Source organism: Diprion similis, chromosome 3, assembly GCF_021155765.1.
Source record: "Diprion similis isolate iyDipSimi1 chromosome 3, iyDipSimi1.1, whole genome shotgun sequence".
Classification (NCBI taxonomy): domain Eukaryota; kingdom Metazoa; phylum Arthropoda; class Insecta; order Hymenoptera; family Diprionidae; genus Diprion; species Diprion similis.
The window spans coordinates 6043461-6066410 of NC_060107.1; the positions used below are offsets into that span (position 1 = coordinate 6043461).

Consider the following 22950-nt stretch of genomic DNA (forward strand, 5'->3'; position numbering starts at 1 on the left):
CTTTGAGCTTGCTCAGCGTTGTTGTACTGAAATAAAAATATAAATATTCAATAGGAAGGATATGAAGAATTAAATTGTAAGTTATTCGTTCATGTCAAATTTAATTGAGCTACATTTTAATATATCTAGTCCTTCAGGTAAAAACTCGGATTAGGAATGTACAAAATTATTCATAATGTTTCGTTTAGTTGATAAAATCAAGTGCTTGACTTTCAATATACATTCTGTTTTCTCTATGATTCTCGCCGTGTTTTAAATTTCGATGGTTTCATCCTGTTGTTTGGATCTCTTTGGCTTAGGTGGAAATGTATTCGTTTCGCTGCAACAAAATCATCTCATTACAAATTAGCACATAGATTATCTTATTATCACTCTAATGAAATTAAGCCCGTAAATTCATTAGGTAAAAAAAAATTGCAAGAATCGAAATGAAAAATGATCTTGAAAAAGTAAATAACTTTAATGATATTGGGTGGTACTTCTACAAATTATTAAGACCTACAAAAAAGATTGTATATTCACTTACGCTGGTTTCTTAAATGAGTCATCACTATCATCCTTGGTAACATCTGGAAACAGGATGGTTCGTCTGATCTGAAATTGAAATAACAATGTTACTAATAGGTTTTTTCAGTTTTTTGAAAAAACGTTATTTAATAATCCGGTGTTCCTTTTATAACTAACGAAAACATGAATTTAGAAAATATGTTGAAGAAACATTACATTTTCTTGGTCTCTGTTGCAACATATTTCTGGGTTGCAATTGCAATTTGTGCACGCCAAGTCATTTTTCCGGCAAGTGCATAAACGCGTGTGGCACTTGGATTTACAAGCACATTTTATATCACCGTCTGATGATCGCTTTGAACCAGCAATTCCACCGTTTGAACGGGATTCTGCAGCAGAGCTCTGTAAATTAGGTAGCATAAATAGTAAAATGTACCAGAAAAAAATTCAGGTAAACTGTTTAATTATCAAGCACAAGTTTATTCGCGTTTCACTTTTCATAAAAAGTAGAGTTCAGAAAGTTGATATTTGATTGAGAAATAAAATTGCACATGTCGTGAAATCGATATTTGCATTTTACAACTAGAAGACTGAAAAATTTAATTTAGAAAGCATGTATTGAAATCTACCAGTGCAATGTACAGAGGAAGACTGTATTTGGGAGCAACGAAAGGCTTACCACGATTTTGCTAATCCGATTAAACAGAGGCGTTTTGGTCCAATCTGGGTCTTTTTCAACATCATCTTCTAACAGGCTGTCGTCTGTGAACGGGTAGTCTTCGTAGTGTACAGCATTTGCTGTTGGATATTCTTCGTTTGATAGTTTATTCTCCTTTTGAGATACCTGTATATGGAGTTTTAAAAAATCGAATAGATACATGAAATATATACATGATGAACAAAGCATATTTCAAATAATATTAAAAACAAATATTACGATGGATTTTCGAGGTTCTGCTTCTTTTTTGAGTGCCGCTTCTACAGGTTTAACTCCGCGGAGTTGATCAAGCAGGTGAGCTACCACTTCTTCGTGTTCGGCCTGCAGCTGTGCCTCTCGTTCTCGCTGTTTCAAATGCTGAAGTTCCATTTGTCGATTTTTCATTCGAAGAGCATCACACTCTTCCTATAACCATTGCATAATATATGAAATGTAAATAACTGCGAATTGTGACAAGTTATGAAACATTCTAAAAGTATTGAAAAGCTTATTACTGTTTTTAATACACACCATCAGTTCATCATATTGATAGGTTTTGGCATACTGGCTTCGACTTTTTTCAGCTGCAATATCAAACAGTGTCTTCAAAGCACACTTTGCGTCTACCATTGTCTGTATTTGATTCCACCGGGTTTTATTCTTGTTTTCTGGAATAAAAAGATAAGATAATGACCAAAAATTTAAGAATTATTGTCATTTGATCATGATTTACTTAGATATTTACAGAATATCACATCGTTTGGTAACTATCTATAGGACCATATATATCTATCACTATATTTTTCAGACGACGTATAGACAATTTCATTCCTACTCTATTTCACAGTGAAATTAAGAAATTACCTTGATCAGAGGCAAGAATCTTTTGCTGCAGGTCGGCAATTTGTGCACTGCGTAACTGTAAATCTTCAGTGAGTTCTGAAATTTGTTTTGCATAGGTGGCTGCATCATATTTATCTTTATTTCCTTTAATCTTGGTCAAGTTTGATGTGAGTAACGCTCTATCTTGCATCAATCGTTCCAACGAACGCTCAGCATCTATCGTACTAGTGAGCACTTCAAGTTCTTGAGTCACCCAAGCTTGTATCCCGACGGTATTGCCTGCTTTGTCTCGCTTTTGTTGAGCCTTACTCTGCTTCTCTAGGGCTTCCTGCGTTTTTGATGAGTGTGAGGGTTAAAAAGAAAGATAGAAAATGTTCAACATTAAAAAGAATACAAAGTGTTGGACTAGATGTGTGTTGTATTCGCATGTAATGTCAGGTGACACTGGGTATTTTGAGATACTTACTTTCAGTCTCTTATTGATTGCGCAGGCTTCTTCCACTTTACGTTTAAGAACGTTCTGCTGTTTACTATGCTGTGTTTCCATCCGTACAATTTGGTGTTGTCGCTTCCTGTCTTGATCTTTTAATTTTCTAACCTCCTGTTCTCTTGTGAGCTTCCATTGTCTGAATTTTTCACTTTCTGATCGCATCAGTTGCATGAGTTTTACTTTGTATCGTTTCATCGATTGAATTTCAGTCAGCAAACTTTGTATCTTAGCCTCAGACTTTTCTTTCATTTTAATAACCGTTCCCTGCTGCATACATTTGCGAGATAATTCAGATATCTTCTTCTCAAGCTCTTGAACTTTTTTGCGACGTGTTTCTGCGAGTCTGAAACGAAATAAATGTAATGAAAATAGAACAGTGTGACAACAAATCATACTTCTTTTTTCAAAGCATTGGCTACTACATCTTAAAATTTCTATGGTACTGTGAAATATTTCATTCTTCCAGTAATAAGTTATAAGACCAACTTTCGGAATTTACCAAACTGAAGATCACTCTCCTTCAGTTAATAGTAGTAATACGAAAATATACAAGTAATGTGTGGTTTCTTACTTGGAGCTAGCATTGTTAGATTGAACTGATACCAAAACTTTTTGGAGATCATCTTTTTCTGCCTGCAGTTTTTTTATTTCGGACTCCATTTCCTGCATTTCTTTTGAATATTCAACCATTTGCGTCGAGTTTGCTATAAGTTTTGCAACCAATTCTTCCTTCAAAGCTAGTTCTCGGTTAATATTTTTCACTTGATCTTTCCTCTCGGCCTGTTGCAATGTATGCTCCTCTTGTTTTATATCCACATCTTCACCTCCAGTTTCGGTATCATCTGAATTTTCATCCGCAAAATTGGTACCAGCCGGTTCATGATTGACAAATTGTTTCTCTGTTGATAATTCGTGACATAAAATTTCCCTAGCGGTCTTTTCTTGATCACTTTGAAACTCTAAAAAAGAACAGAACGAAGAGTTTGTCAGTTGGCACATCAAATAATAACAGAACTGCATGAATTGATCGAATTTGAATCACACCTAAAATTTTATTGTATATGATTTTTAACGTCGATCGATGTTCTTCAGTGCTATTGGGATTTACATCAAAGTCGTCGATAGCTTGCTTAAATTCTCTTAAAAGATCAGCTATATTTTTCCTCAAAGTTTCGCTGGCACTTTCTGCCAAATCGGCACGTTCGCTCATATGCAAAAATTCAATTAGATTGGCGTGCAGTTGTTCGGTTAGATCCCTATTTTTGACTTGCATCATCTGTATTTTTTCCAGGAGTTCTTTGTGTTCAGGTGGGCACGCGCCTTCACCATTAACAGTATTTCCTTGCGAAAGAAGAGCCAATCTCAATTCTTGAATTAACTTGTTTAACCTGTTCACTTCAGCAGCGTGTGGATCTTGATTCACAATGGGCTTATTCTTTATTCTTCTTGCTCTATCGGCATATCGCAGTGTGCTCAAAGTTTCGTCAAGGTTGTAGTCTGAAGATAGAAATTCAGTTATGTTACAAGTCAATTTGGAAAATTAAAGCAAAGTTTCCTATTTTTATTATAAAATTTCATCTTTTCGCACTCTACATACTAAATGATCAAATGAACAGTCGGGTAGTTTACTGAAAGAAATATTCTTGACCAAAAAGAAAGTCTCTTTGTCAAGTGAAGTTCAAATATTAGTACGTAGCCTTTTTTCGTGAAAAATAAGGTTCTGAACAGAGCTACTTTTGTTAATACTTCACATACTAACCTGCAGGACTGATACATGCAATAATTAACGTCATGGAGTTTCCGCCTAGCGAGTCTTGCAACAACCTGGTTAATTTGCTATCACGATATCCAACATAGCTTCCGGAAGTTCCATCTCCCAATTGTGAAATCACATTACCCAAAGCGAGAAGGCCTTTATTTATATTTACGCCTTCCTTAAATCTTTCACCGGTTGCTTTGGTTTTTTTGCTGCGTTCCGAACCAGCCAGATCCACCAGATGAAACTTAGCTGTTGTTGCGGAGTTACTGTCAAAAAATATTCAAAAATTATTAGAAGTTGTTGAATTATGTTCAAAGCCCAATTCAAAGCTTTTTCAGTTTTTAAACAGTAAACAATCTATTAAAATTACAGTAAAATTCGAATTCAGCTACCCAGATGTCGATCTAATGATTGGTGAACTTGTCAAGTATTTGTGAATCATTTTTTGTACATTGTATAAAATACTCATTTGCAAACATTGATCTAGTAGTAAGTATATTGATCAATGACTCTGAGAACAGATTCTCATTGGGAAAAGATCAAACTAATAAAGTAAAGTAAATTAAATATTTACACATCATCTTTTTTCTCTTGATGTATATTGACAGTAAATATAGCATGGCTCCTGCTACTTTGCGAATTCATTGCCGTTGCTCCAGTGGCTCGACCCAGCGAACCTTGACTAAGGCACTGAAAGGTCGCAGTGGCGTTTTCAACTTTGATTTCAGTTAACCCAGGAATTTTGATGCCTTGTGTATCTTCCCGAATATCAACAATGGAGTTTTCTCGGGATTTTTGGGAGAGCAGGTCGTAAAGTTGTTCTTGATAGAGTTCAATAAAGGAGACTGTGATTTGGAAATTGCAGTCCGTTTGGTCTTCCACAATTTGGAAAATGTCATTTATTGCACGAGGAATGACACCAAGCTCTTCACTACCTCCTTTATAACACGTCCCCATGGAATGGGTTTTACCACTTCCAGTTTGGCCATATGCCAATATCGTTACATTATATCCTAACAAATAAACACGTTAACCTCGTCACATTAAGAGCCATATAATAATTTTTAAAATAGTAAACGAATGATGCAAAATATGATGGCTAAACATAGTGATATGGTTGAGAAATACAGGTCTCATAATAGTAAGTTAATAAATGCAATTTGTAGTGTATTGTAAGTCTTTCATATTCTTACCTTGGAAGAGATTGTTTATCATTCCTTTGACTGCTGTATTATAAAATGTTTCCTGGCTAACTTCAGGTGAAAATATGTGATTAAAAGTAAAGGCTTTATCAGTACCCAGGACTTGAACCTGCGGTTGGCCATGAACTGTCGCGACGCATGTCTGGCAACCTTTCTCAATCTCTGTTTGAACCAAAGGCCTGATTCTCAGGGCTACTTTAACCGAAGCATCAACCATCTGCAAAATACATCAAGGTGATAATAGAATGACAAAAATGATTAAATTTGCAACAGAAGACAATTACTTCTGTTTTATTGACGCGTCTTTCACAAGCTAGCATAGTTGTATAATAAAGGGGATTGTAGTTGACAGTAGAAAACAGTGGAAACGTAATATTTTTCCAGTATGTATATAACTTTGCATTAATAGGTGGTAAACTTTTTTATTTTCTTAGCGACATTCGAGACTATTTTAGAATCATAAATATTTTGTTTCAGCAAAAAAGTCAATGTCAAAAAGCCTATAAAGTTAGAAAGGGAAATGAAAATGATACGCATCTGGTTTCTAGTATTTTAGCTCCACTTTTTCGACTAGGAAACATACTTAGATGAAGATAGTCTTCAATGTATATATTTTTTTTTGTTTTTTAAATAGGTACTGTAACTACCGATAAAATCTAATCCTTAAAAAAAAGTTTGATGAGTAAAATTTTGTTATGAGTTTTTGAAACGTATGTCTTCACTGAAAAAGACAAAGGGCTGAATGCTCAAAAAATTATATCAAGAAATTACAGCCATGAAAGAAACCAGGCAAGGGTAAGATCTGCTGCACAGCTCTGATGCACTCCGATTATAAACCTCATCAAATTTTTCGTTGCTGTTACTTAATTTGCAATTATCATACCTTGATGCTTTTCAGACGCAAATATATTTCTCTCTTCTTTACAATTCATCCACTTTTTATTAGAGACTCACGGGCCGGCCGTTCTTACTTCCGTAACTCCCGTGTCACTCGCATTGAAAGTCACTTTCCGACCGTTGTACGTTTGAAATTTTCGTTTGTCGACAAGCAGGTAGGGGGGGACAGGTATTTCATCAGTGTTGCCAACTGGGATACATTACGATTCAAGTTGTTCTGGATGCGTTTTATTTCCCAACATAGCGTTATAGGTCTGAATAAAGCTCCTCATTGGCTGAATTTTTAACACTGCTAATCGTGTGTCTTTTAACTTTTTCATTTTTAAAATGTGGAAAACAAAATACATCCTCTGTTTCTAAATCTGTGCTCTCCGTATCCTTTTCGCTTTCGCGTCTAAAGAAAGAGCCGTGACTAACTTCAGTCGACAGAAGTTGAGATGTATAAAAAGATAGATCAAAGAATTATAATTTATGAAATCGCCACTAAGGCCTATCGCCTCCAACGAAGTTTAAACAGCGTTAAATTTTTTCTCTATGGTTTGGAAGTTTCTGTATGAGTATAGGCTGAAGTAATTAGTTTAAACTTTGATTAATTTTGGAGGAATTGGGCCTAAGTTTCGGATCAGGCTTGCCAATATGCTCTAAGCATCACCACACATGTATGCTCATTTCAGTTATGTCTGGTCATTACAGCCAGTAATCAATGTAAAAGAGAAGTTAGGTTAATGGATGAGGGTACAAGTGAAAAGTTTGTCGCTCAAGAAGGATAATGTACATGTACAATATTTAATCGTGAAGAAATATTAATTATTCAAATTGGCGGCAACTAGCGTTTTGAAGCTTCAGAACTATTCCTAGTCCTGTTGTTCCGGTCAAGGGCACCATCTAAATGCAGAAACGACGGAACGAAACTGTGGAAACCATGGAATTAAACCGAGTGGGACCACTCTGGAGCTCTGTCAAAAGTCAAAACGTCAAAACCGTGAAAAATATACGCCAAGTAGTTATTTTACAAACGAGTGATTGTTGTGGCAAGGTAAGTAGTCGCGTTTTCATTTTTCGCCATATTCTCGTCGTTTTCACTGGCTATTGGCACAACTTTTAGTTCTTTATTTTATGCACGTAACCCGGAATTGCCCTGTTGACATGAGAGGTTATGTCGGTGATCACATATCCCGTTTACAACGCAGTAATTCGATTATGTTTATAATTTTAAACTTGTCAGGCGTCATGAGTCACCACTTGAGACTTTTGTAACTCTGTTATCGTACGTACGCGCATCAAAGTACGACACATCAATTTATCATTCTTACAGCTTTGTGCCAACCATTATTCCGTTTTGTTGCTATCAACTCGCGTTATTTAGGATTGGCAGACTCGTAGTCGTAAATAATGAACGATAATAGAGTTAGCAAATATTTGTTTTCCTCGTAAACTGCACCACTTTGTTGCTTTATTTATGTTGAAATTAAACATAGATACGCGTATTTACAACAGCACTAACTGACAGAAGAGGAGGTTCAACATTGTTGTTGATTATCAATTGAAGAATTCTTTCTTCTTCATTCTTCTGTTTCATTCATTCCAAAAACACACATTAGATGCTACATTCTGTGTTACATTATCGATTACTAGCTGTATGCAGAAACTTGAAAATTAATAATGGCTTTTATTTAAAACCAATAAAAACCAGACCTAGTTTTAAATTTTCCAAAATCACATACCTATAATAAGACAAAGTAATAGATTATGTGAACAGTAATTTAGAATACACAGAAATCATCTTTATATTGTATGATTAAATGGTAAATAATATTTTACAGCTATGGTCTGAAGTAACAATTCAGAGTAAAGATGTTGCCTGAAAGAGAGGCGAACATTGAAGACATGACAGAAGGTTTGATAATATGATAATATATTAAAAAATAGACCTTTGTCAAGGATGACAAAGTTAATGTATGAGAAACCCGTTATTATTGTGTATTTATTTTACAGGGGGAGAAAATCAACCGACTACGGGCGAAGAGATACAAACCGGTAAATGATACGATGCACTTACAAAAATTATGCAATCGATGAATAATTTGAACGTTCCATCAAGGAAGGGGGGGATAATAATGTTGTGCAACGCTTGTCTATTCTGTTGAGCACATTTTTCTCGCACCAGTATTTGTCAATCATTCTATGCATAATACAAAATTAGTTTCTTTTACTGTGTCCGTTTCCTTTGACCGGTTCATCGGTATTTTTCAGACATTATTATGCATGTGCGACTTCACTTAGTTCCAGTGGTGTTCTGCTTTTGAAGTATCTATTTCTCCATCCGTCTCTGGGCACAGTAATTCAAGAACGAATTTGTACTATATTTGGTAATGCATGAACAGTGCTCTATTTCGTAATTGTTCGCTTACACATTGTATAACTTTTCTTCCCTCAGACTCATAGTGTGCAATTTTAATTGGTATAAATTCTTATCATTACAACACACATTTTTGCGAGTATTTTATTCTTTGTCAAAAGCTCAACTGGATATCTGCACACTGTCCTGTCTCTACTGTACTGTGTCAGGCTTTACATTTGGTGTAATCAAGTTAAGGAATTATGTGGGCGCCTATTACGATACGAAGCAGGGCTTCAAATCTAGTTTGGTTTCATCATTTTCCCTTTAGTGTGCTACCCTTGTTATTCTTATTTACGAACTTGACCTACCTACCCACTAAACATCTCTATCAACATTATTTTTTTTAAATCGCTTAATCAAACAACCAAAAACTTTTGCGACAAGTTTTTATTTCGAGAATTTTAAGACTATACCAGGTTTCAAATTTACTTACAGTCGAAAAATACCATATATATATATATATATATATATATATATATATTCAACAAATTTTCCACTCAATCACCTGCAATTTACGCCCTTTCTATTTTTTGAAAGTCAAAAGTCTCTTCATTATCGCTTTTATTGTTGAAAATGTGAAATCCAGCAAGGAGTACAAATTAAAGTGGCTTGTTTTTTACCGATTTTGCAGAGGCACCAGAACCAGTGACAATACCAAGTGGAACTCTACAGGAAGGTTTGACCGAAATTACGCCTCAGATAATTCCAGGTTTAAATCAGGATGTGCTCACAATTCACGGATCAACACAAGGAGAGAGTAGCGATGCTGCTAGTATACACACAGCAAGTACTTCGATTTCTGGGAACGGTGATTATTATTTGATTGAATTTCACAGTAAAATATCGCACGGAATTTCTACGACGTGTTGTTTATTCAAGACATTGTAAAAGTACTTATTTTTGCCAGGCAAAAATTTTCAAAAATAAATCATCAGGTTTCTGATTTAGAAGTATACATGTATTGACTTCTATACTTATTCATTGTTCAAATTTCTTTCACAGAATCAACTTCAAGCAGAGTAAGCGCAGTTACAGTAGTGTTACCTTGGGGTGCTCAGAAAGAAACAGTAAGACCGCAGCAGATTGGAGACATGGACATGAGGCCTGGAGAATATGTGATGAGAATGCTGTTTGCAGATTTTACTATGCAAGCTGAAAAAAAAATGGAAGCAGTAATGACTGAGCCACAGGTGAGTATTCGCTGAATTTATTGATGGCGTGATATGAATTCCCCTTAATATTTTATTCTCTATTCTATGATTGAATTGGATAGCTACAGGAACGAATTTCATATACGTATGTAAAATGATAACTTTTTAATCAGGAGAAATCGCTTTCAAAAGCATTACAAAGAGGGGAAGACGCGCAATTTGATCAACTTCTTTCTGCGTTCGGTTCAGTTGCCGAACATTGCCTTCCATCGATATTGCGTGCGCTTTTCAACTGGTACGACCGTCAATTGGTCGATCATGGAACAGAGCAGAAAAAACCTGCAGCTGGAAAAGAAGATCAAAGAGGAAAAAGGTACAGTTAATAATAACTACCTTAGAAATGGAATCATGTGAGTATATCTGGAAAATTTTTGAAATGTAGATATATATCTTTACAGCATAATGTATACAATAGTATCAGGAAGCGTGGAGACAGTCGAAAGAAGCGAGCCCGAGTTGATGCAAGAACGCAGAGATCTGGCGGTGGAATTTATATTCTGTTTGATGCTTATTGAAGTCCTTCGTCAGCTTCCTTTTCATCCAGGACACGAGGATCTTGTATCCCATATCGAGAACATTGCTTTTAAGCATTTCAAGTACAGAGAAGGGTGAGCAGTACCTATATTTGTTCTTAAGTCGAAAAATGTAAATTTTTTAATTAGAATATACAACTAATCACGCTTCTGCTATTTCTCAGGATACAAAACGAACGCAACGCTGCCAACATTCATATAATTGCTGATTTGTACGCTGAAGTGATAGGAGTTCTTGCTCAGTCTCGGTTCATGTCTGTTAGAAAGCGCTTTATGCTAGAATTGAAAGAACTACGTGCTAAAGAACCTGGAACACATACAACGCAAAGTATAATCTCTTTGCTCATGGGTATGAAATTCTTCCGAGTCAAAGTAAGAATCGTTCCACTGTAATTTAATACGAGGTTTTGACCTTCACGCGAATCCTAACTAATGACTCTGGTTTTCAGATGGTTCCAATCGAAGAATTCGAAGCATCGTTTCAATTCATGCAAGAGTGTGCTCAGTATTTTTTGGAAGTAAAAGATAAGGATGTGAAACATGCTCTTGCTGGTCTGTTTGTTGAAATCCTTGTTCCAGTTGCTGCCGTATGTCTTAATTGCGAGAATTATTAATAATTACAAGTATTCCTTGAACTATATGTAGAAAGATTTCGATTTCTCCTTTCTAGGCTGTCAAGAACGAGGTAAACGTACCGTGCTTAAAAAATTTTGTTGAAATGTTGTATTCCACCACATTGGACATGTGTACAAAGTCCAAGCATCGTTTGGCGCTTTTCCCTCTCGTCACGTGTCTCCTTTGCGTTAGTCAGAAAACATTTTTTCTGCAAAATTGGCATTATTTCCTCGCCATGTGTCTGTCACATCTGAAGAATCGGGATCCAAAAATATGCCGAGTTGCACTAGGTGAGTATATCATACGTAAATATGTAAAATATGAATAATTTATGAATTCTATTACATTATTTCTGGAAACTGATTCAATGTCAAAAAACTTTACTCAAAATTTATAACTTTACAGAGGCTCTATACCGATTACTGTGGGTGTACATGATCCGTATAAAATGCGAGAGCAACTCAGCCACTCAAAGCAGGCTTCAGAGTATAGTTCATTCGCTATTTCCGAAAGGATCGAAAGCAGTGGTACCTCGTGACACGCCGTTGAATATATTCGTCAAAATCATCCAATTCATTGCTCAGGAGAGGCTGGACTTTGCCATGAGAGAAATCGTTTTTGATTTGCTGTCGGTTGGCCGTCCTATAAAAATTATTCTCACTCCGGAACGAATGAGTATTGGTCTGAGAGCCTTTCTTGTTGTCGCCGACAGTCTACAGCAGAAGGAAGGCGAACCCCCGATGCCGCGTACCATGGGAGTACTCCCAAGCGGTAACACAATGAGAGTTAAAAAGACATTTCTGAACAAGGTAATACACCTGCTTTCACTTCGACAATAAATTTTAATTAAAATTTAGAATTCACATTTTTTGTACATTTAAATCACGCAAGTTGTAATATTATTTCGATAGATGTTGACCGAAGACACAGCGAGGAGTATAGGTATGTCGTCATATTTTCCATACGTACGACGTGTCTTTGTAGACATTTTACGTGCCTTGGATGTACATTACGGACGACCGCTTATGATGACCAGTACTCAGAATGTTAATAAAGAGCCTGATGAGATGATAACTGGCGAAAGAAAGCCCCGGATTGATTTGTTTCGAACCTGTGTCGCTGCCGTACCTCGACTTATTCCCGACGGTATGACTGGTGCAGAATTAGTCGACTTACTTAGCAGACTGACTGTACACATGGATGAAGAACTTCGCGGTTTGGCTTATCAGAGTCTTCAAACTTTGGTACTTGATTTTTCTGATTGGCGACAAGACGTCATTCTCGGTAAGATAATTTTAACATTTTCCTCTCATGTTTTCAAACGTCGCTTACGATACAGAATAGATTGACAGATTGATGTATTTGCTACCTCATTTCCTAATTTATCAAGTTATTCTTCTCATGGCGAATTTTAAAATTTTTCAGGATTTACTCAGTTTCTTGCTAGAGATGTGCAAGATACGTTTCCTCAGTTGGTTGACAATGGGTTGAGAATGCTGCTACAACTGCTGACTAGCTGGAAAAATGCTTTGATCAGTCCAAGTGTGAGGTCCAAGGATCAGCAGGCGGAAACAATGAGAACATCTACTCGCGGCGAAGTTCAGACTAAGAAAAGTGAATCTTTGCAGGTTTGTTGTCAATTATTACGAAAGTATTCCCTTGAAGAATCGTTCGAGTGACGAAAAAATAAATTACAATCATTTCAGAAACTTGAATCTGGTCCCAGTGTCTTTCACTTGGTCGAAGGTTTCGCTTTGGTCATGTTGTGCAATTGCAGACTTTGTCCCCGTCGATTGGCTGTACATATACTACGGGAGGTCAAACTTCTTCTCAAGACCTTAGGTATGTCCTCTAAATTCATCGAATAGTTTAAGTAACGAGATACGGTTGTTATGAATTTCTGGTTTCTTTGGATTTTAGGCGGACTTGATGACGATCAGCCAGTAATAGATGTAATAGACGCTTGTTGTCCTGCGGTATTAGAAAAATGTTATCACATGTTACCTCCGGGAGAAAAAGCCGCAGCAACGTCTACCTCAAATGTCGATCTACAGTGGATAGCTGACAGAAGTACATGCGTATGGACTGCTGGTAAATTTCTGACCACGCTAATCTGTATTCAATATTCTGATCAATCCCTGTTGTTTTTGGTTTGCCAAATTGAGTGTTTTGTTTGTCATATTTTTCAGGATTCCACGATGAAAATAGCACAAAGAGCTCTTCAACGTTGAATCTTAATGGTGCCGATCCATGGAGTAGCTGTTTGTTTGCGTTTCTTGAGAGGGATAGAGTTCTCACTTTGTGTCCTAACGCGGTAGCTCATTCCTGGCCGATTGTGTTCACTAGAATCAATTCGCTCTTCACAGTCGTTGATCCGACGTAAGTTTATCTGTAGACATTGTTCTCTACGATTTTCTGCAGCTTAAATAGAATAGTTGATGCAAAATTTCAATAACTTGTATAAGCTATTTCCTTATGTTTGTGGTTTTGTTCATGATTTATTCCTTTTTATTTTAGACCAGTCAACGACAATAGAGCTTCGCTCCTGCGTGGTTCAACCGCTGTAAAAAAGCCTGTCAATGAGAGGGATGTCTACATGCACGTGTGGAAGAATTATCTCACATTTGGATATAGGGTTGTACCCCCGATACCAAGTCCAATAGTCCGTTGTGCGAGTCCTGACTTGAGTCTGAGGTAAAAGATTTGGGTTTTTGAAGTTAGACTTATATTCCTTTATTAACATACATACCGGTATACAGGAATAATCAAACAAGTAGAATTGGAATCAAGCTATTATTTAGTTTGAATTTTGACACGTTAATGGAGAAGCCAGTTTGAATTGAAAAAGATTTAAAGAATAAGTAGTTACTTAGTCTTGCTTAGTGATTTTCAAAATTTTTAAATACCTATAAACGCGGAGTCCAGGTGGATGCATAACTATTGCAAGGTCATTGTAGAAGACTTTCCCAATGATTTGAAATATGATTTTGATAATCTGTCGAATTTATTGCGTACAAATAAGAATAGGAGAATCTTACGCTACACTACTAAAAATAAGAATCACTCCCAAAATAATCAACCTGCAATATGCTTCCATCAAAACTGGGTATACGCAATTTAGAAGGTATTGAGTGAATGTACATTAGTAATATATATGTTTCTATTGGTGTTGGGTCATGTCTGCTTATGTCTGTGATGTTATCCAAGTCTATTCAATTAAACCCCGTTATGTTCAATATCACCAAACATATCATATCCAATGCAAGTGGCATTCAATTTTTTTACATTTATTTATCAATAGTACAGAGTTCATGTCAAGCAAGTAGAATTTTTAAATCATACCATGCCCAAATTCCACTGTTCCAATTCTTAACTCTGAGTGTGTCGATCAGAATCCTGAAATTAATCTCTGCGGGGTAAATTTTGTCTAGTCAATCGCTGCTAATCGCCATCAATTACTGGTACTCATTCGTTTACAAACAAAAAAATTAAAAATTAAATAAAAGTATGCAATCATCCACTTAAGAGTGAAGATACGAGTATTACGGGTCATTTTTTTCAAAATATCACGTTTCAATAAATTTGATCTCAACCTAAAGCCACGAATATGATGTTCCAAAAACTTAAGAAATTAGAAAATCAGCATCTTTCCGACTTTCACTCTGTAAGGTAAATTTCAGAATTCAGAACTGATTCGTAGGAAAGATGTTAGTTCATTCATTTCATTGTAAATGAATGTAGAATTTGTAACCAGAGAGCCAAACCGTGTCATTGTTTTGTCACCCGCTTATGGCTTTCCTATATTGTGTGTCTCTTGTTGGTTGGTTGGGTAGAGTAGTTTTCAAAGAGTAATTTATCTCTGATATAAGGAGAATTGGTGGTACTGTATTACATACTCTAGTGGTCAACAAACGGTGGAGTTTGGTGTTTTATGCATGAGTAAGGAGTTGAGTCAGAGCCTGGAGAACCTCGGCGGGGCGCAGACCCTGCCGGGTCGTTTCTCTGTTCCCTCCATATCCGGCATCTACACGAGGCATAAGCGGACCAGGTGAGCCATTAACTGTGTTGCGACCCTCGTCGCTGCAAATCCACCATTGGAGTAACATTTCTTGATTGGTAGAAATTCTTCAAACATATTGGAAATCATGCGCTTGCGTTTAATTTGGTTTCGTACATCAGGTTTCAAAAATGTACATTTTTCTGCCTATATTCTATTGAATAGTTGTAACATTCTCATCTATCCACTTTATTTACGTTATTAATTTTAGTTACTAATTTTGAGATCAATCAATAAAGTTTACTTCCATGATTGAATGTGTAGATTACATATAGTAAGTAAATAGTATCTAGTTAGCTAGCGGTGTTGAAGTTATAATCAACAAACAAGGAATAATAGCAGGACTTCTTTTTCACTTAATTTTTAACGAGCGTTCAGTGATACTGTGATCGAGATCACACTATCAAAACGATTTTCTCATTCAAGATTATGGTGTCATTAATGATATTAGCTTTTTAGTTCCGTATGCAGCGGATTAGTCAGATTTCAGATTGTTCGTAATTCTGCAATACTGTTCGCCTAGAGAGTTAGATTTTTGTGTTACAGCACAGTTTGCAGAATAAATCTTTCACTGTATCACTACAAATCAAAGTTAGATCGAATTATTCGTCTTCACAAATGCAGAACATCGGTTATTTATGAGACCAATAAAACACTTCACTTGGAAAAATCTGAGTTACTAGAAGTTGATAACTTTTAAAACAAAAAAGATATTTTAGATCTGACTGATTTGCTTTGTGTAAAAAATCTACGTACAATTGGCAAAGATTTCGCTCCAAAATATAATTTTCGAGATCAAGAAAGTTTTCAATTCAAGATTAGCATGATTTTGTATGGCACGTTTAGCTGAACAGTTTCTGTTTACCACCTGCGAAAACCTTTTTTTTTTGCATCTGCTTGATGAAATGATGCATCGGAATTGGGAGTTGAGTTTTATTCTGTCGAATACATTTAAATTTCATTTCCACAGCTCATCGCCCGACAGTCTATCTGCGGAACGAGGTGACAACAAGTCTCCAGGAGCAAACGCCAGTCCAGCAGCGCTGTATAAACTTACCGTACCTCTGCTTCGCGTCGAACAAGTGGACGTCAGAGATGCGGCTGTTCACGCTATAGGAAAAGTCAATCCCGATGCTCTCAAGTACGTCAAATAAACTTCAAAAGTCAACGCGCGCTTTGAAAAATCTCATTGTTCCTAACTGTTACTTTTCAGGGATTTGATGGAGGAACTTGTACCATACATTCGCGAGGCTGTTGACAGAAAACAGGAAAATATGAGAAGAAGACGCCGACGAGATGCCTTGCGATTGCAGCTGGTTCGAGTATTGGAACTCATCGCTGAGTACGGAACTTTCGGAATCTGGTTGGTTGAATATGCTGATGTTATGGGTTGACGGCAGCAAGTATTTTTTACCGTCAATTATTAAATTAGGAAATTCTTATAGATTTTCGGAAGCTTAGTTCAAATTTCTGTGTTTTTGATAAAACTCAATTTCGGGCAAATCCTGTTTTGCAAGTGTTCAAAATCAGGTGAAAGACTGTACCATGCTTCTGTAATACTTTTCATCCAGTGTTCTAATTCTGTTTGCTTTGGTATGATTTAGTCCTTCGGTGCTGGATCGTGAGACTCAGTCTCTGCATCCAACGTTTGTGGAATACATGGACGGCGCCCGTGTTTACTTGGAACTTGAGACAGACAAAGAAGCCCCCGCAGTCAGAGATATAAAGCTGCACTTTTGCAACTTTATCAGGAAAATGATCAAGAGTTTTTCACGTGAGTATCAGATCGATGAGACCACCTAAGATTAGCCTTTAACAAAAATCGTAATACAAAAAATTCAGAGCGGACTTGATTGTTACCATACGTTTCAATTTTCAGTCGAAACTTGTCACACACTTTTGAAGAGAGATCTTCGCAGCAATCTTTTCACATTGTTTGCAAGCTGGGCCGGACCATACGGTCGTCCATTAACCAGTAATTCGTCGGCTCACGAAGAAGAGAAGTTCTGTTCCGAGCTTCAACTTTCAGCCCTGCAAGCAATGAGCGGCTTACTCTGCTGCGGACCTTGCTTCAATCCTCAAAGTCTGTCAGAGGAAGGCGCTATTCTGTATCAGTGGCTCGATTTGCTTTTGGCCAGTAAGGATGAAAAGGTAAATATTTATGGATCGCCGAGTTAGGTTTTTATCAAAGATTTATAGCGAAAATTAACAATATTTAAACCCTCAGAGCATTTGTTATTCGGATTTTTGCAACTGTGATCTACTGGTTATTTCGGAAAAAGCTCTCACTAACTAATTTTATTGTTTTGTTGCTATTTTGATCGTCTTGATGACCAAATATTGTTGGATAAAACATCGATTCTTATTTAAGGTTTCGAAGTTCTAAGCAAAACGTTGCCATATTCTTGGTGAAGAACTAATTGAAAATCGTTTAGTCTCACTGAGCGAAAAAATATTGCCGTTTCGAATCGTGACCAAATAATCGCTTCCTCATGTTAAATCGGCTCGATACTGTTTCTATTTACAGATTTATGCGCTGGCACGTGAAACAGTGGTTTTATTGCTGGAGGGTAATCCTGATATCGGAGCTCTACTAGATTGGGTCGTAGATCGGTGTTACACCGGCTCTCCCCAGGTGGCAGATGGCTGTTTCCTCGCTTTGGCCACAATCTTCAGCGCAAGGTAAGAGATTTACTCACAAGATAAGAAAATATCTTCAAATCTTATTGTCAGAGCGTTGTTTACCCGGCGCTTATATCGCATTTGAAAAAATTATCTCTAATGCGAAAGAAGCCTTCTTAAAATCCTTTCAAATTCTCTGGAATTTCATTCGTCCAAGGATCTCAATTACCATGTCAATTCAAAGACTGATATTGCTGTTATATTTCGTTTGCTTGTAAATATTTCTTTGACGTTATTCAGAACCGTTTTTGACGGTATCAAGAATTCCTGGTAAAAATTTTGTATACAAAGTCGTTTCAGTATATATAATACACACAAAAATGCTAATCATATTCTTACGTCTGGCAGTAACGGCAGTTAAATTGAGCAAACTTTGCAGGAATTTTCCTGAGTATGTACCAACGGTTTTTATTGCCACTTTGGAATTTATATGTACATACATACATACATACATATAACGTACAAGCCTGCATGTGCTGGTAATCGGATGTTCGAAAACTAAGCTTTCCGTTCCACTTTCTTGATGAATAATTTGCGACGAGTTGAAACACGGGACATGCATAGAAATCGTCAGGAATCTTTGGAAAGGAATTAAATTCCTGGCATCGAACTCTTGCCATCGGAATTTTACTTTATAAATTGAGTCGAGGCTGAATGATTAAACTTATTGAAGGGGCTGCCAAGTGTTCGGGTAAATTGATTGGAAAGTTATTTTAAATGAAGTGCAATTGCATTTACCAGATTCAATGATGATTAATTAAAGAAATTATCGTCAATCAATTTACATATTTCCTATCCAAGTTCCTTGTACTTAATATTCGAATAATTTGAACCGAAACACTTGGACCGTACAATAACGGCTGTTAAATTTTCTCATGCATACTCGCGATGTTATGGTCAGTCCGTGTATCCATATGGGGTAGCTGCAAGTCGCCACTGACTTACATAAACGCACACAGTGGCGATTTGTAGCCAGCCCAAGGATCCACTATATACATATATATGCGCATTTTGTGTGCGTATATCATATTACGCACATATGCATGTATGTGTGCGTGTATCGAGCGGCATTACGAGAATGTTACGACTCAGGGTTCCGTATATCTGATGTACGTACAGCCGCGTAGCCGCCCATATAAATACTCATTCCACATGTACAGAGGATTTCTATCTCGACAGTTTATTACGGCAGTTTGAGTAGAAAATTTTCTCTCCAAATACCTATATAAACGTTAAAAATCGCTACTACTAAACTGTATTTACGAAATTTTGTATATATTTACATTCTTATGCAAAGAAAATATCATACAAAAATTCACTGACTGTGCCATTTGCGTTTTTCCGTTTTACTTATAGGTTTACTGACGCATAAAGTAGATTATTTTTAAAAATTAGTACTTTGTCTTTTATTTTCTTCTTTAAACCGTTGACAATCGTTCTCAATTTAATATATTATCAAATTTCTTTAATTGCAAGTGTACTTAATTTATTTGAATTTCAAGGTTTTTTAATCACATTTTTCTCATTCTCGGAGGAACTGAATTTCTTTTTTGACAAAAAAAAAAAAAAAAAACTTGTTTTACGAAGTTGAATTTAAATTAAAGTAGGTATATTGTATCACAGAAAAATTGATTACAATTCTTACCTCGTGAAAATAAGAACGAAGAAACAAAAAAGATTCACAATTTCATTGAAAAGGATTTACTTGATTTTTACTCTAATAGGATCACAGAAATATAAAAATGTTTTCGACTTCGCGTGAACTATAAATTTATATTTCATTTAATTCTACTGGACAATGTATATTTTACACAATTTGTGCTCATTGTATAGTAACTGTGTACTTCCGGTTTACTGGCGCTTGCCTGTAGTTACATGTTCATGATATTCTGCAGTCCGGTTATTGACCGCTTCATGAATAACTAATTGTATCAGCGCAGATTTCGCTTGTATTCAATTCGGCATAATTACTTCTCCATATTCTGTTGCCGGATTGCTTCTGTGTATTATATTCCTCTGTATATAGAGAGAAATTGCGTACAATGGGCAACAAAACGGGGTAATTTGGATCTCCGTGGAGGTTCGGTTCTGATAAACAGGGTCAAATTGTCATACTATATCCGGAAATTATATTGTTCTTGTGTCTAACTGAACCTTCTCCGCAAAATATTCACCGAAATTCAAAGTCGATCAAGTTTTATGGAGAAAAAATCTGCGGAATGAAAAACAAAGGGGAAAATTTAAAAAAAAAAAAAAAAAAATCGTTAAAATTCGACCTGAAAATCGTTAATTAATCTCTAAATCACGAATGACAATCGAAGAATTCTATTCGCAAAAATTTTTCCAATCGAAAACGTGCGTGACAAAATAAATGATTGGAAAGTGCAATTGGAAGTTGATCAAGTTATTCCAAAAGTTTTCGTGATTGTTTTTTAGCAATGTCCTTGTTTTACTGTTTATCGGTATAATTCAGTGTTTTATGAATTTATTTCCCGTATGACGGTGATGTTTTTTTTTTTTTTTTTTCTGTTTTTCCTCGGTACAACGTAACTAGGTTATGGCTTTTGCTAAAATTTGACAAACTTCTGTTCTCTCAGATTTTTGCTTAAAAAACTTGTATGATCTGGCAGTCCTTGAACTTCCCGTTTTGGCGTCGCAGGATCCACGTTCTTAAAAGAAAAATTGGATACCGGAGTCGTAATTAGCGTCCTAAAAAATCTTGAGATATGAAATTTCAAGGCCAAGAAGGGTGTTTTTGGTTTCTCGTCCCCCATATTGGTTCCACCATCTTGATTTTTGAAAAATTCAACATCATACTCGTTATCAGTGACTTCGAATTTCGTCCAAATCGATTTACTTTGGATTTTGGTCCGCCATATTGGATCCGCCATCTTGATTTTTGAAAAATTCCATATCATACTTGTGATCAGTGACCTCGAATATCCCCGAGTACCGACTTTCGTCCAAATCGATATACTTTGGATTTTGGTCCACCATATTGTATCCGCCATTTTATAACATCTGCAATCTAACCTCGGATTCGTGATCAGCGATTAGAAAAAGTTCGGAGTACCAAGGTTTATTAAAATCCTTTGATCCGATCTCAAGGTACCATGATTTTTATTTTATTCTTTAGAATCCTGTTATTTAAATAATTCGAAAAGCACTGAACCGATTCAAGCCAAACTCTAATCAGTTCTAAGGTTGGAAAAGCCGCGTCAATTGAGACCAAAATATTTGAAATCCGGTAACTCGTTCTTGAGATGTCGTTGGACAAACAATCGATCACATACGTAACATTCATACACAAACACAGACAACCATCTGAAAATTATTGGAGATGATTCTCTTCAAAACGCGGACATCTAGTGAAGAGTAAACTTTTCATTTTCAGGGTGATTATATAATAATTTCATTTTTTCTCTGGAAACAGAGAAAAGCAAAGTTCATAATAATAACCTCTCAACGATTTATCGCTTATCTTTTCCCATAATTAAGGTTTTTCTTTTTTTTAACCTAAAGAAACTTTTTAACGAGTTTAAAGAATAGAAAATAGCAATTTTTTCTCGACTGAAACACCTTTGTACATATGCGTATATACATATATATATATATATATATATATATACATTTCGTGATGCCAATCCCCCCTCCTGTGCTCTTCAATTTATAGGCGTAATATTCGATATGCCTTTCAAAGCTTTACCGAGGAGTTGGACGGGATTTCGAAAAGAAAGGAAATTTGAGACGAGAGTATACCCAATATTTTATAACGAACACTTTTTATCGGATAGGGATGCAGATATACGAAGGTGCATGTAATATTCACCTGTTTCAAAGAGTTTTCGGTACCTCGATTTACCTGTGTTACGAAAATTCTTATCGACCGGAAATTGTTTTGGTTTTTATTGATTTTAATCACTTTTTACACACGAAAATCGTAGTTGAAAATCAGTCTGAAAAAAAAAGGTAAGTCTGCGGTGTTAATGATTTCTCGGATATGGTTAACCTGAAACCAAAAAATCGAACGGTTTTAGATTCAGTGTGTTAACGGCCTTGGAATGAATCATACGATTTTTAAAATTTTCATTTTAACTATGATTTTTTTTGCAAAAAACGGCAAAAAAAAAGCGATCTTTTTCAACTTTTTCGAAAAATTGCTGCAATTTTTTCAATATTGGTAATATCAAAAATCGTATGATTAATCCCAAGGCTATTAACATGCTGAATCTAAGACTTTTCGTTTTTTTATTTCTGGTTAACCATCTCCGAAAAATCATCAACACTGTAGACCTACCTTTTTTTCAAACTGATTTTCAGTTTGAAAATGTCACTTTTCTATAAGGGAATTAAATATTATTTTTTGAGGTAATAAGTTTACTTTTTTCATCAAGGAAAAAAATTAGCTCAAACTGACTTTTTTTCTTTTTACCTTTAATTCTTTTTCAATTCGAATTGAATTTTAACCGAATGTAGAGTTAGTAAGCCGAACGATTCAGGTTTCAGTAACTTACTAGGAACTTGGAATATGTCAGGGAAAACTAGGTCTTAGATCCTGGAAAAACCTGGAAATGTCACTGAATTATTTTCCCAAAAATTTGTGGCCGCGATGTAAAAAAAAATTTTATAATCAGAATGTTCAAAATTATTAAAAGTTTTGCTCTGCCAGTTGAAGAGGTGAATTAAAAAATATTTTTTTTCTTTATCTTTCAAAAACAAAAAACAAAACAAACCATGCACCGAAGAAAGAACAGTTCTGAGTTGTCATTCTTTTTTTTTTTTTTTTTTCTTCTTGCTGTCTTTTTTCAAAAAGCAGACATCGACGGTCGTTTTTATTTCTCCCTTTCAATTAGGCATAAGCGGGCAAATAATAATATATCTCATTGTCGGCATAATAGAAAAAGGTCGACTTCTTTCGACAGAATTAATCGTGGCCAGTTATTATCGCATTTCGCAAGTTCGATCCGAGGACTGAACCGGATTATCAGAGTTAGACGATCTTGAGCCTTTGCAGATTCGCCTCGGTCGTACATTTTCATTATCTACTTTTCTTCTC

At 35.9% G+C, this 22950-nt stretch overlaps 2 protein-coding genes across 2 annotated transcripts in view; one reads left to right on the plus strand and one right to left on the minus strand.

Moving 5' to 3' along the window:
• Nucleotides 1-81: 81 nt before the first annotated feature.
• On the minus strand, nt 82-6554 carry LOC124404298 (chromosome-associated kinesin KIF4A). Its single transcript, XM_046878326.1, has 14 exons — nt 6382-6554; nt 5490-5715; nt 4871-5309; nt 4297-4562; nt 3582-4034; nt 3109-3496; nt 2514-2880; nt 2069-2375; nt 1736-1872; nt 1445-1630; nt 1187-1351; nt 724-909; nt 527-594; nt 82-319 (listed from the first exon to the last, which is right to left on the minus strand). The coding sequence occupies exons 2-14, from the start codon at nt 5713-5715 to the stop codon at nt 253-255; spliced, it is 3255 nt and encodes a 1084-aa protein (XP_046734282.1). The 5' UTR covers nt 6382-6554; the 3' UTR covers nt 82-252.
• A 762-nt stretch (nt 6555-7316) lies between these two features.
• The window catches only part of LOC124404956 (protein furry), a 105435-nt gene continuing 89801 nt past the window's right edge, over nt 7317-22950 (plus strand). Inside the window, exons 1-23 of the mRNA XM_046879514.1 lie at nt 7317-7431; nt 8219-8292; nt 8391-8432; nt 9428-9604; nt 9799-9986; nt 10121-10320; nt 10406-10615; nt 10705-10912; nt 10990-11127; nt 11211-11445; nt 11561-11964; nt 12067-12439; nt 12581-12783; nt 12862-12997; nt 13076-13246; nt 13345-13534; nt 13673-13849; nt 15057-15203; nt 16183-16353; nt 16426-16575; nt 16817-16986; nt 17092-17363; nt 17740-17894. Of these exons, the coding sequence (XP_046735470.1) occupies nt 8250-8292; nt 8391-8432; nt 9428-9604; nt 9799-9986; nt 10121-10320; nt 10406-10615; nt 10705-10912; nt 10990-11127; nt 11211-11445; nt 11561-11964; nt 12067-12439; nt 12581-12783; nt 12862-12997; nt 13076-13246; nt 13345-13534; nt 13673-13849; nt 15057-15203; nt 16183-16353; nt 16426-16575; nt 16817-16986; nt 17092-17363; nt 17740-17894 (4160 nt within the window). The 5' untranslated portion in view covers nt 7317-7431; nt 8219-8249. The remainder of the gene's footprint in view (nt 7432-8218; nt 8293-8390; nt 8433-9427; nt 9605-9798; nt 9987-10120; nt 10321-10405; nt 10616-10704; nt 10913-10989; nt 11128-11210; nt 11446-11560; nt 11965-12066; nt 12440-12580; nt 12784-12861; nt 12998-13075; nt 13247-13344; nt 13535-13672; nt 13850-15056; nt 15204-16182; nt 16354-16425; nt 16576-16816; nt 16987-17091; nt 17364-17739; nt 17895-22950) is intronic.